At 36.5% G+C, this 13,221-nt stretch overlaps 1 protein-coding gene across 1 annotated transcript in view; it reads right to left on the bottom strand.

The window, feature by feature from the left end:
- The window catches only part of ZRANB3 (zinc finger RANBP2-type containing 3), a 158,620-nt gene that overhangs the window by 9,370 nt on the left and 136,029 nt on the right, over positions 1-13,221 (bottom strand). The window contains exons 17-18 of the mRNA XM_063429370.1: positions 7,721-7,863; positions 2,374-2,517 (exon numbers count right to left, since the gene is read on the bottom strand). Of these exons, the coding sequence (XP_063285440.1) occupies positions 2,374-2,517; positions 7,721-7,863 (287 nt within the window). The remainder of the gene's footprint in view (positions 1-2,373; positions 2,518-7,720; positions 7,864-13,221) is intronic.

Here is a 13,221-nt window from a genome sequence, read left to right on the forward strand (position 1 = left end):
TTGAAGACTGACTGATGGAACAAAGTGGAAGGTAAGTAGGACTTAGGAGGATGAAATGTATCCAATATCAAAGGAAGGCAGCACGGCAGTCTGCAAACAGTAAATATGTTCCCACTGCAAGGAAAAGGGGGAGACAGACTTTTTTTTTACTAAAATGAGAATTGTCAGAAATTCAAATTTAAGGAAAAAATTGCTGAAATGGAATACATGTTTAAGTCAGCAATGCTTCAAGTTCAGATATTTTGCTCTAAATTTTGACTCATTTTGAATTCCTGTCAATTCCCCCTTTAGTAAATATCCCTGTTGTTTTGACTGGGCATTAAATATCAATAAAATAATTATCTAGACTAAGGGAGTAAAATGGCACATGTAGGTGAGAATAATCTCGACTATTTCATATGAAACCACTGCCGATTGTTAGGCTAGAGGGAATGCAACAAAAAAACCTTTATATTTACACCTTCATGTATTTAAACTCACTTAATATAAATAATACAATCAGAAACATTTCTTATCATAAGAGGAGAATACATTTGCTTGTTCACATGTCTTCATGATAGATGTGTGTATATATATATATATATATATATATATATATAAAATAATATTCTCGGTTTTATTTCTTCTCTGGTTGAAAGTTCCAATAGAACAATATGTCCACAAGATTCCAAGGTCTACAAACCTGTAGCTGGGATCACACGTGCACTAAAAGCAGAGGATGAGTTTTAAGGGACACCTGAAGCCCATAACTAGCATACTTTGTTTATGATGAAGAAACATCCCGTCCTTATCCTATTGACTATAGTTGCATCAAATCTGCAAAAATAGATGCAAATAATGGCCTGACCCACTGCATGAGGTTACAGGAAGTTATGGCCATATCAGCCATAGTTCAGAGTGAGCATATAGGTCATGCTGTACACATCCTAAATTCTACAAATGGTCTCCTAGATTTTAATGATAGAGCGTGCAGATTAGCTATGCTCATGAGCAGCTGTGAAAAAGTTACTCAAAAAGATAAATTAAGTTATAAGGGAAGTTAAAAGCAGTACAGACGCATTGATTTATTTATAAGCAACTTGAAGCTGCAGGGAAGCATTTTGGGAGAATCAAAGAAAAATGAGCTAGCATTCACATTGATTGACATAAAATGCAGAATAAAATCTGGGTGGAAAAAAAGGTACATTTTATTCAATAAATGCATTTTTTCAGCATTATCTACAAATCGGTGGTAAATCTACACGTCTCCTTTAAGGGGTCATTTGAAAACCTCTTCAAACTTCCCAACGCTGTCACATATTATAAGGAAATACTGATCGATCCTGGTCTATTATTGAAGTGATAATAGGTGCTTTTAAAGAGAACTTAATCCACAAAGGAATATCTTGCCATTTACCTTAATTTCCCACAATGCTGGAATTTCTGCCCTTCATCAAATAAGAGCTTACTGATGTGAACTTTGAAGTAAGTGCTGTTTTAGAAACAATACCATGTTATTTTCTTTTTAAATGGCACAGCTTTTTCAGGGATCAAAGATTACATGGCTACACAGTCCTTCGTGAATATACTTACCACTGACAATCATGCGGATCTACACACACAGACAGCCTCCGAATTGCTCTGGTTTGCTCAGGAAAATTGGAGGTTGAGGTCTACAGGACAGTGATTTCTAAAAACAAATTCCTAATTTACTTGCCCTTTAAATACTAGAGGAGTAGAGGATGTTTGATGATTTCCCATTGACATTTGCCAGTCGCTGGTAACAAAGCAATTATTTAAAGGACATGATCATGCTTAGTTCACTTAAACAGAACACTTTTCCACGTACTGGATTCACTATTTGGAAAGGGGGACTTATCACCAGAATGGGCTGCTGTTATGTAAATGAAACAAGTTTCATGTAAGCGTATCCCCTACTAACAGCACACAGATTGTGTAACGTCTCTAGGTAGAATAGCAGCAGGTCTGGTAAGCTGGGAGAAGACAAGTTTCTAGCAAGCACTTTTGGCGACCTGAGAGAACACATGGCATTTTTGGAGAGCCCATGGTTTATCCATGCTGGGCTTACTAAGAAAGTATACAACTGGGCTGAAGAATGTCTGGTATATTGGAATCTCATATGGCTTACTAGGAGCAAGTCGTCTGGCATAATGGAAACTTGTAGCAAGATTTCCAGATTTTAGAGTTCTAAACTTTAACATACAAACATTTTATAGTAAAGTTCTTATATCACGGTGTGGAAGGCTACGGAACACTCCTGCCGAAAGCTACACTTTTAGAACTTTAGCCCAGAATTACTCTATAAACATTACAGCAACAAACGCCTCACTGGTTCAGTAAATCATAGCAGCTGTGAGAGCATACAGCACTTACATCGCGGGGGTTCCAGACATTGTACTTAAAGCCACCTTTTCCTTGACTGACGATGTGGATTCCCTGCTGACAATCCGTACGCTTCCCCCGCTGCTTTGAACTTTCCTTAATGAGGCAACTGCAACATCTTCCTTGGTCAGGTACCTAGGAAGCAAATCAGATCAAACAATTATATGTATATATCAAGCACGCCATTAAACCGAGCAATGCGCGCTGGGCGATGTGCGACGACACTTCATCTTCGTTCAGAGGAGACAGTATTTGGTTTTCAAGTATTTGGATTAAATGATTATTTTTTTAGTCTACAAAATAAATCATGCTTGTTCTCACAAAATAGTACTTTTTTCCCCCCTCTATACAAACAAGCACCAGGGCATTGGCAGAACTGTTTGCATTTTACAGTGAGATTCTCGTACAAGGACGGTCAAAGGGGGCATATACCAAGCTGCTGCACATTATTCCCAACATCTGGACTGGCAAAGCATCATGGGAATTGTAGTTGTTCAACAACTGGGAAATCTACTCTTTGCCCACCGCTGCACCCACGACTGGTTTCATGATTCAGGCAATCAGGGATGTTCCTAAGAAAAAAAAAAACATTTCCCTGCAAAACACATTCAATTGAATCACTAATCTAGCAATGATTACTATCGGATTCCCATTCATCTTTTCTGCTACTTTTAATTGGAAGATTTCACTTATATTGAACACAATGTTACTCCAACAGTTGAACCATGTGTTATACAGATATTATACGGACTCTGTTTCGATTTTGTTTTATAGTGTGTCCCATTGAAAAAGGTATTGAAGGATATATGCAGAGGCAGTTTTGATATCATGGGCTTCGCTTCTTCCAAGCATCCGACTGTGAATTGTCTTCCCTTGCGCTGTAATTTGATCAATAGCTAAGGTCAGCCTGAGTCAAGTTGCAGTATTGAGTTATGACAGAAAAAGAAACAGACTTAGAGACACTAACTAAATAACCCCTTCAACACGGAGGACTTTCCAACGATATGATAAATACAAAAAAGAAAAAACAGATTTGAAAAATTAGATATATAGCTAGCAGATGATATTAAGATAATAGAGAGTGCTAATCACCGACACCCAAAAAATAGTATTAAAAAATGTACATTTACATATGTATTTTTCAGTTACCCATTTATCATTTACTATATAACTATTAGTCAAGTATCTCTCCATTCTATATATTGTCAGTAGGTGAGATAGCAGCTCAGTGTCTAGAACTCTAGAATCTCAGAGTCACAGCACAGTTTAAAGACCACTCCAAGCACTATAAGCAATAAAGCGCTCAATGGTTAGATTTCTTTTATGGTGTCCAAAGGATTCTGCTCCTCATCTCCTCTACTTCCTGTGGAGAGCCAGAAGCTCTTTATCTGAGCTGAGATACTAGGTAGTGCAGGGCTTAGCTCTCCTAATTTGGTTTTGCCCTCTTTTGAGATCATAGGGAAAAAATTCTGCAAAGTACAGTGGGCGTTAAAGCGTAATTTAAAGAATAAATGGAAAATACCCTTTCCCTGGTTATTTGCAAAGAATATACTAGATTCATATTGTCTACTTTTGTTAACATATAGATAATGCATAAGTTAATGTACAGTAAATAAATTTGTTTAAAACTTATTTTTTATTTTTTTTCATTGCAATGCAAAATACAACCAACCTCCTTTATATACAGAGTTGGTAGTCAAAATTATCATTCTGCCTGAGGCTAAGAGAACCTTCCGAAAAAAGAGCCAAGTGTTTCTTTAAAATGAACTGTTGCTTCCCACGATTTTTAATAATAATATTACTGTATAACCGATATTTCACTAATATGTATTTGTAACGTCTGAATAATAAAATGTTGTATTCACCTCTATCCTGGAATCAAATACCTCCATTTCGGCTAACCTGCCCTTTGCAACTATCAGTCAGGACAGTCAGGAGAAGAAACGGAAAAATTGTTTTTGCTTAATGCTATTTGTGCAAGAATTAACCTAAACTAAATTAATATATCTGTAGAAAAGAGAGCATCCCCTGAAAAACATTAACACAAATTAAAGGTGATTTTCAATGTTTGTTTGTTTTTTCCAATGGAAAAGTGACGGCTGCCCTTAAATAAATGTAACATTTGATAAGAAACAAAAAAGGATATATATGATTAAACGTATGTATAGGCAGATTTTGATAAAGATTTGCACTGTACTGAACACTATAGTATTCAGAGCCACTTTAATTTGATCTACTGGCCATTACTCATGAGAGTCAAGAAAGATTAAAAAAAAAACTGAGTTTGGATCGAGCTTTCATTAAGGCCACAGTGAATCAATATCAAACTGTCATTAAAAGGCATTTTAACGAATGGCCACTAACAAAACAAACGCTACAAGGTTAGCTGTTCTATGGTACTGGGTTAGGTAAATCCCCACATCTTGTAACAAGATTTTTAAAGTTATACTCCACTATATATTATTCTGACGATACAGTATGTGTCGTTATTGGGCAGACTAGATGGGCCGACCGGTTCTTATTTGCCGTCACATTCTATGTCCACAGAAATCTTTTGCTGTGCGCTACTATGTGTCTAAGGAATATACAGACACATTTTAGTGTTGTTAGCAAGACACGTGCATCTCCACCCTGGTGACATTAAAAAAAACCTCCTTAGACGCAGTTAGAAGAAGAGGATGAAATCATTTGGAATATTTAGCTTTCAATAGGAATATGTCTTTCATTTCCTAACAGTCGCATCACAATTTCCATGTCACAGTGGATATAAAATAACTATGCGGGTGCCAAAAAGTAATCTCCACCATATTGGTTTCATGGGAGTCTTAGCTCTATACAATCTGTGTATCATTTTGCCTTCTGCATAGAAAAGAGTTCATATAAAAAATTTTTAAAAATTGGTGGGATTTCACATGTGATTTGCCAAACATTGGTTTCAACTTGATGCATGATATCATAACTCATCTGTTCTCAAAATGTGCCCAAGCCAAATGTTACTTAAAGGGTTACCACGAGCCCCATGAGCAATTCAGTGATTTAAGTGGTCATGGTGCTTGGAGTCTGAAGCGCTGCACATACTGAGTTTCACAAGAGTTTCGGCTGGCGAATGTGAATTCTGTGCAAAGTTTGACGCATAGACACATATTCAATGGCTGAGAGCAGTCAGCTGACTCTCTCAACCAATGAACGAACAGCAGGATCAGCATTCGGCACCTACAGCTCTACAGAAACCAGATGTCACAAACCTGCCTTCAGACCAGACCCGACGCACAGCAGGACCAGGTAAAAGGGCAACAATTGTAAATTGGATTGCACTATTATCAGGGAACAGCGTCAGGGTGCTCCGCCATTATAACCACTACAGCTGGCAGGAGTGGTTATAATAGAATAACCCTTTAACAAGTAACATTCAAGATCACGCTACTTTTAATCAGGAGATGAATACATCAAACCGTGTTATCTCCAAGCACCAGTCCCCTTGGATACTGTGTGCATGTTGGTTTCCAGCAGCCGTAATACATCACATTATTTCTGCTTAGGTTAATGCAGTCTCAGAGCTCTGCATATCTCTCCTGCCCCCGTTACATGCATCTTTACCTGTATGTACATCAGTCAAACCCAGCATGTAGCAGAAAATGAGGGAAGTGCTGATTAGTGCATTGAAAGGAGTAAAAGAATCTACACAAGTATAACTCAATCCAATGCTGACAGAGACAGCATCATAGGGCAATGAAAACTCACCTCTACAGTGCTGGTAAGAAAAAGGAACAGTAAGTGTGATGCAGTAGAATTTGGATAGATACAAAATGGGAGCATTTCTAACTTCCATGAAGGATGAACTCACATTCCTCAAACTGGGTTTTTTTTTCGCCACTATCCAGCTCTCAGCACAATTAACAAGCGATTTCCCTACAGATGGGAGCACCCCAATTATGTCCCGCGCCCCACATTCCTTTCGCACAGACACACAGCCAGGAAAATGGGTACTCCGTGCTTCACAGAGGACTCTGGAAAACTCGGAGAGACCATATTCACCAAATATATCCAAAATATTGACTAACACTAAAAATACTGGCTTACTAAAACTGCTTTATTTAAAACGACACAAACAAACAAACAAAAAAAAACATAGAAAAATATATAAAATAGTATTCAGTTGTAAAATTGTCCAGCAGCCGAGTGCATGGAGAGGGAGAAACCCCCTCAATAAGAATGCTTGACGCTCTTCAGATGCTAAGATCCTTACTAAACCGACAACAAGCAGAAAAGGTACTGGAATTAAAACCACAGGAACAATCAATCCCAATATAACTAGGTAAATGCTTCAACAGAGATTACACAGTCACTGCATGTGCCTAATGGCTAAAAGTTGTATCTGATTGGAGATAAGGTTTAGAACAGCTTTCTTAGTTACATTTTTATTTTTATATACGGTTTCTTTTGTGAGGTTGGGAACGAAGACTGATAGATTTTCCAGAGTTCTCGTTAAATACATGGAAAGGATATGATGTATATTAAAAGTGGTTTGAAAGAAATTTAAGAACGAGCAAAGAAAACAAAATATATATTAAAAATGGCATGGTTCGTTCCAAAAAGGAAATATAGAAAGTAAAAAAATAAATTAAATAAGGTTAAACATGGCGGCCTCCCACAAAGGATATGGAGAGAATACCAGCTATTGAACACGGTTTTGCAAATAAGAGACTTATGTTGAGAATTCAGAGAGTGGATACAGAACTCCCAATAACTTTATGTAAAAACTGAACTGCATCATTATGATTCACAAAACAACTGAATTGTATCAGAGGATGATGGGCGCATACACCCCGTTTCTTTGATATAAGCGAGCTTATTTTTCTTTTATCATCTAAACATGTCTCTAGTCAGATATTTTCAGGTTTTAACTATATTAATCTTACAGAGGGCATAAGAGCTGAGATACATCTGAGAAGCTTGCCAGCATTCCAGACATGAAAATCCCATTCTGCAGACAGAAATAAATATATATATAAATAAATATGAAACAACAATTTAACAGCTTTTTTGCTGATTACGCGGATGAGGTTGCTGAGCATAGTAAGGACTGTTTGCTAAAGGTTTCAGACAAACAAAAGTTACGAAGAAATCACACACATTCTCATGAGGCTCACAATCTGTTCTACCCCAGCTGACTTAATCCTCCTTGCACAATAAGGTTAATTTCAGCTCTGTGCTGACTGCTGTGGCTTACTGCTGATTTGAGTAACTCGGAATATATATATATTCCGCAGCCCACCACCCTGCTTGCTTTAGTTGTAAAAAGTGTGAAGCTCAGGATGTAGCAAGAAAACAATCATACCTCTTTGTGCTGCTGTGCGCCGACTGTTGCTTTGAGAGGTCTCCTAGGGCCAGAATGGGACTGCGGAATATCAGCCCACTTTTTCGGATTATCCTCTGCTTCATGGCTGTCAAACTGTTCCATTCTCTCACAAACTTTGAAACCTGAAGCAAAAGGTAAAACAAGGGAAAAAGCGGTAAGGGAGTTAGAATACTTAAGTGAGAGAAGCATGGCAGACAAGCTCCGGAGGACACTCTCACCAAAACGGCTGAGTGTTCTCTACATTAGAAAAACATAGATTGAAGCGTTTGTCAGCAGGAACTTTTGATGTGTATATAGCAGGTGATTAAGTGTTAAGTATATCAGAACTTTCCTCAGATACAAAGGGAACTCAGGACATTAAAAAAAATTATAAATATTAGACAATCAGAAAAGTTTATGCATTCCCAAGGATTAACCAGGGATGGGTTTAAACGTTGAGGGCTTAGCATACATGGGAGAATAACCCAAAAAGGGCCAAAGCTAGGCATTACTAGGCCTACCAGATACATGTTATACTGCAGAATAAATCTGTTATGCAAATATTTATATTTGTACCCAGGGTCATTGTGGCAATGATGAAATTTACATCAATTGTTGTCATTCACAGTCATGTCCTCGTCCAACAAGGGAAATAAGGAACAAAATGCGTTGGAATTACCAAGCACATCCATGAATAAGTAAATAGTGAGTGGTAGGCACTCTAAAACAAATTAAAAAAATTTTGTTGAGAGTGCTAGAAGGTGGGGTCCTTGTTCATTTGTATCCTCGATAATGAACGAACAAACAAATAAAGGTCCTTAGCACGCCACAAATTCAGGAGGGTTTTTTTTTTTTTTAGCCATCAATGTGAAAGGACCACATTTTGACACGTATGTCTTTCTCGCAGCCAAATCAGGGCTTTCTTGTATTACATATTCTTGGCAAGTATGTGTTATTAATCATTTAATATCGTTAGAAATGATCCGGGGGTACATTCACTAAATCAAGAAGAATGCAGAACTGACAAAGAATGCAAATACTGGAACGAAGTAGCCAAAGTGAAAAAAGAGCAGCGCCTAAATAGTCCTTATTTGGGAGTATACAACGACAAGAAGAAAAAAACAGAAGAAACAAAGTGTAATTATGTAAAACATAAGTTTGTGTGTATATATATATATATATATATATATATATATATATATATATATATATATATATACACATATACATATATATATATATATATATATATATGATAGAAAATGTGCACTCACACTTTTTTGGTGCTTCAATACAGCTCTAATTTATGTGCCTGGGCGGAACAATCCCCGCCTAAGGATAAAGGATACATTTTTGAGAAAGCCTATGTTTAGGTGAAACGCGTTAAGTGTTCTATATATATATTGTTTTAACTATTTATCATTTTTTTTATTTTTAACATTAAAGTACTTTTTTTTATTGGACGTCCTTTTGCTGCTGCTGGATCTTTGGGCTATATCCTTGGTGGGGATAATACCACTTAAGCGTATTGGATTGAGCGAACCGTACTTTGCTCTTAATCATGTGAGTAGGTTTATCTTTTTATTGTGTTTTACATACATATATACATATATATATATATATATACATACATATACACACACACAGTGGATACCTCCTACAACTACTAACAAAAGAAGAATTAGCACTGCACTTTATCCTTAGGCGGGGATTGTTCCGCCCAGGCACATACGTTGGAGCTGTATTGAAGCTCCAAAAAGTGTGAGTGCATATTTTTTATCATAAATATACAAACTTATGGTTTATATACTACACTATTAGTTTCTTCTTGTCGTTATATACTCCCAAATAAGGACTATTTAGGCGCTTCCCCCATTTCCTGTGTTACACAGCTTTTACCGGACAAGAGAGGCTCCGTGCTTAGTGTTTTAGCTGCCATTGGACTGTAATCATCTTATACAAGTGCTGAATTATAATTGTGTGTTATTTTCTAAACTGAAAAAAGTATCCAACTAATTTTGGCTATTTTAATTTGAAATGTGTGGTTCTCTTGTCAATTCTCCACAATCATAAATTATATTCAAGTATTTAACCAGGAGAGGGACATTATAATTTTTCACTAGTTTCCAAGTATTTTCTGGGGTCTAAATGGTATTACTTCATGGTACTCATTGTATCAACCTCGGAAAGATAAAATGCCGATTTCCCTTTCATTGTGAATCAAAACTGTTAATCTGAGATAATGCACCTGGAGCACTAACGATCTATGAAAACTAATAAAAAAATATATATATTTTATTTTTTATTTTCTTATACCACAAAATTTCGAACCCACTTATGAAGACACCTAAATTAAATTATTGATGATATCTCTGGTCCAATGGAGTAGATAGGCAGTCTGTAGCGAAGTCTATATATCTAGAAGTCAGCACTGACAGATAAATCACAGTTAAAGAACTCTGCGGAGAGATACAGATGGGAGGCTGATAAGATAAGAGCTGAGGACTCAGTCAGAAGAAGAACCTGTTACCATGAAGACAGTTCAAAAATAGAATTTTATGCCCATCTCCTCGGAAACATCAAATGCATTAGCAGAGGTTGCGCTTAAGCATACGCACAATTATTCCAATTTCTGTCAATAAAGTGCTTTTCACCTTTCGATGGGTCAGATGATTGAGCAATCAACACGTGTTTAAAAAATATGAAGGATGAATAAAATATTTTTTTTTTTTACTGTATCTTGAGTTTATAATTTGTAGTATATTCTTCCCCACTGTTATGATCAATGAAGAAATTAAGGATTTATTTTATTGTCCTAGGATTTTGAATTCGGAGAAGAAAAATAAAGACACTGCCATAATACTCACTGTGGTGAGGCCAGGTCACAGAATGATCCTAATAAATAAAAACCTGTTCACCTAGTGCACATGAAATGTCCACCAATTAATTCCCTTAGCCGCAATACCAACCACTAATATGCCATGTCTACCATCTGAAAGTGTGTTAAACAGGTAAGAATTAGAACAAGTTGGGATCTCCATGTACATAAACAAATATACAGTGGATCGCTATATTGTCATTGAGTGTGACACAAATAAAATCCCCTCTACAAGCTAAATAGTTTATCCATAGAAAATCTTTTAAAAATTCGGGTATATACCTTTAGAGGACAATAAGTCTAAAATAGTGTAAAAACTTATATACAATATGATAAAAAAAAAAAATCAATAACAATGGAACACTCACATATAACAGAGCTAAAAGACCTTGCTTTGTAAGGACGAACCCCTACCCTCTTGACCAACGAGTAAGGAATATAGTGTTTTTTCCCATTATTCCGGTAGGTAATATCAAAAGGTGTGTGTGTGTGTTTGTTTATATATATTGATATTGCTTTAATACATTTTGCCATATATAAGAAAGGTCAAATACCCACAAGCATAGAGCCTCAAACAGCTTAGGAGATATGCTCTGTATGAATCAGAACTATACAATCTTAACCCTGGTTTGCAGGGACTTGCTGGCCAGAAGTAGGTTAAAAAAAATAAAAAAAAAAAAAGTATATACTTTGCTTTTACTAAGTTTTTTTTACACATTTGAATAAACAGTATAAATATACTCTCCAGGCTCCCGAAACACATTTCACCATGTAGGCTGCCTCAGTTGGGTGATAATTTAGTGTCTGCCCATTTCTTCTGCTGAAACCCTCTTAATTGAAGACTGGCTGTCTGATCGGTCATGCATCCGGTCTTCATTATACCTCAATGCAGAGGGTATGGCTAGCTGGCTAATGGCGTCACCGAAGGTGGAATTACACCAGCAGATGGGTTAATCTCTGTATATGCAGAGTTCCATAACAAAATGCTACACATATCGATTTCAGATCACTGAACTAGTCACAGTGCTAGCAGTAACCCTTTAACAGCATTTTTAAATTTATTTATTTTTTTGTAGCATGTGTCGCTTTTATAAGGATAAGTTAGTGTCATATGGAAAGCCTTGTGAAAAAATGTTTAGAGTAAATTTCAACAAACCAACACTTGAAACTCCTCTGGCACGGGAAAAGTAAATATATATACCTACACGACATATGATCTGCATTCAGGTAATCAATGCACAGAACTGAGCGAAATGAGTTTACAGTGCTGGCTTTCCAACTGGCAGTGAAAGTGTTAAACAGAAGGGAACGGAAATTAAGGAATTATCACAAGTGGTAATCTTGCAAGGAATTAAGGGGGTGGGGGGTGAAAAAAATAGAAAATAAAGAAACAAGCTTCTTTGGCGTCTGCAAATCCAGAAAACATGTAGGTGTTACAGTTTGCTACAGAAGATCTCACATTTATTTTGAGCATCGGCAGACGTTAGCACAACTTGTCTGAATTTGCTGCAACCACACTGCATAAAAAAATGTAACACTCCAGTCTATATTTAGGATCATTAGTGGATTGGAATTTTTTGCATATAAAATGTTCTGCAGTCTATTTCAATGTATCATATCTTGCTGGGTGCAATTAAAAGTTTTAAACCGTATGAATCAATACTAATGCAATATTGAATGACCAGCACATTTATGGAAACGAATCCTAAACTAGAGAAGAACTATGTCAAGTGTGATCTAGGTCTCCCACAACTCTCAACCAGCCAACTGTCTGACTGAGCATGCAGAGAATGGTAGTCCACAAATGTTACAATCAGAGGTCCACAATTTATGGCAGACAGAAATAATTCCCAAAGGGAATATAGCAGAATATTAACGTCTCAGTAATGTCTTCAAATAATTAGATCTTTTGGTTTTGTTTGTTTTTTTTCTACTCTAACCTCCAATATAGCTGCTCCCGTTAGAAAGTAAACCATTCCGCTTAGCGAATATTACTTAATTAAGAATTCTCTGAATGCCGATGCAAACTACGAATAGGAATGAATAAAAACCACTATATAGGTTAATTCGACTCATGAGGAATGTGTGTTCTGTGCTAGGTTGTACAGGGATTTTCAATAATTGAGAAATATGCATTACCAGTGCAAATAAAATCTCATTTGAGAAATTCAGATGCATCTACCAACTCTTCTACATTATGATGCAAAAACAGAATTTAATAATATATAACAAAAACCAGAACCATTCAATGGCAATATTTTCCCACAATGCACTGTTCTCTGTTATGTATCCTATACATAGAACTGTTTGAATGTCTGTCATGCATCAGACACAGATGTCACAGTGGATGTAAAGATGCACATTCAAAGGACGTTCTACGCAGATTTCATATTGAGTATAAGTCATGTTATTGAGGCCAGCAATTGATCATGGAATTGCTGCGGAGGTAAGTGCGTTTCATATTTACCTCTGCTACCCTCCTTACCTATGTAAAGACTTCAATAAAAAAAAATTAACAGGAGCCCCTCAAGGCTGCAGTAAGCTTGTAGGACGATGTATATTTAGAGAGGGTTTTTCATGCTTGTAGATACTTCCAGCTCATCAAAATTCAAAGGATTTAAAT

The sequence above is a fragment of the Pelobates fuscus genome, chromosome 8 (assembly GCF_036172605.1).
Source record: "Pelobates fuscus isolate aPelFus1 chromosome 8, aPelFus1.pri, whole genome shotgun sequence".
Lineage (NCBI taxonomy): Eukaryota > Metazoa > Chordata > Amphibia > Anura > Pelobatidae > Pelobates > Pelobates fuscus.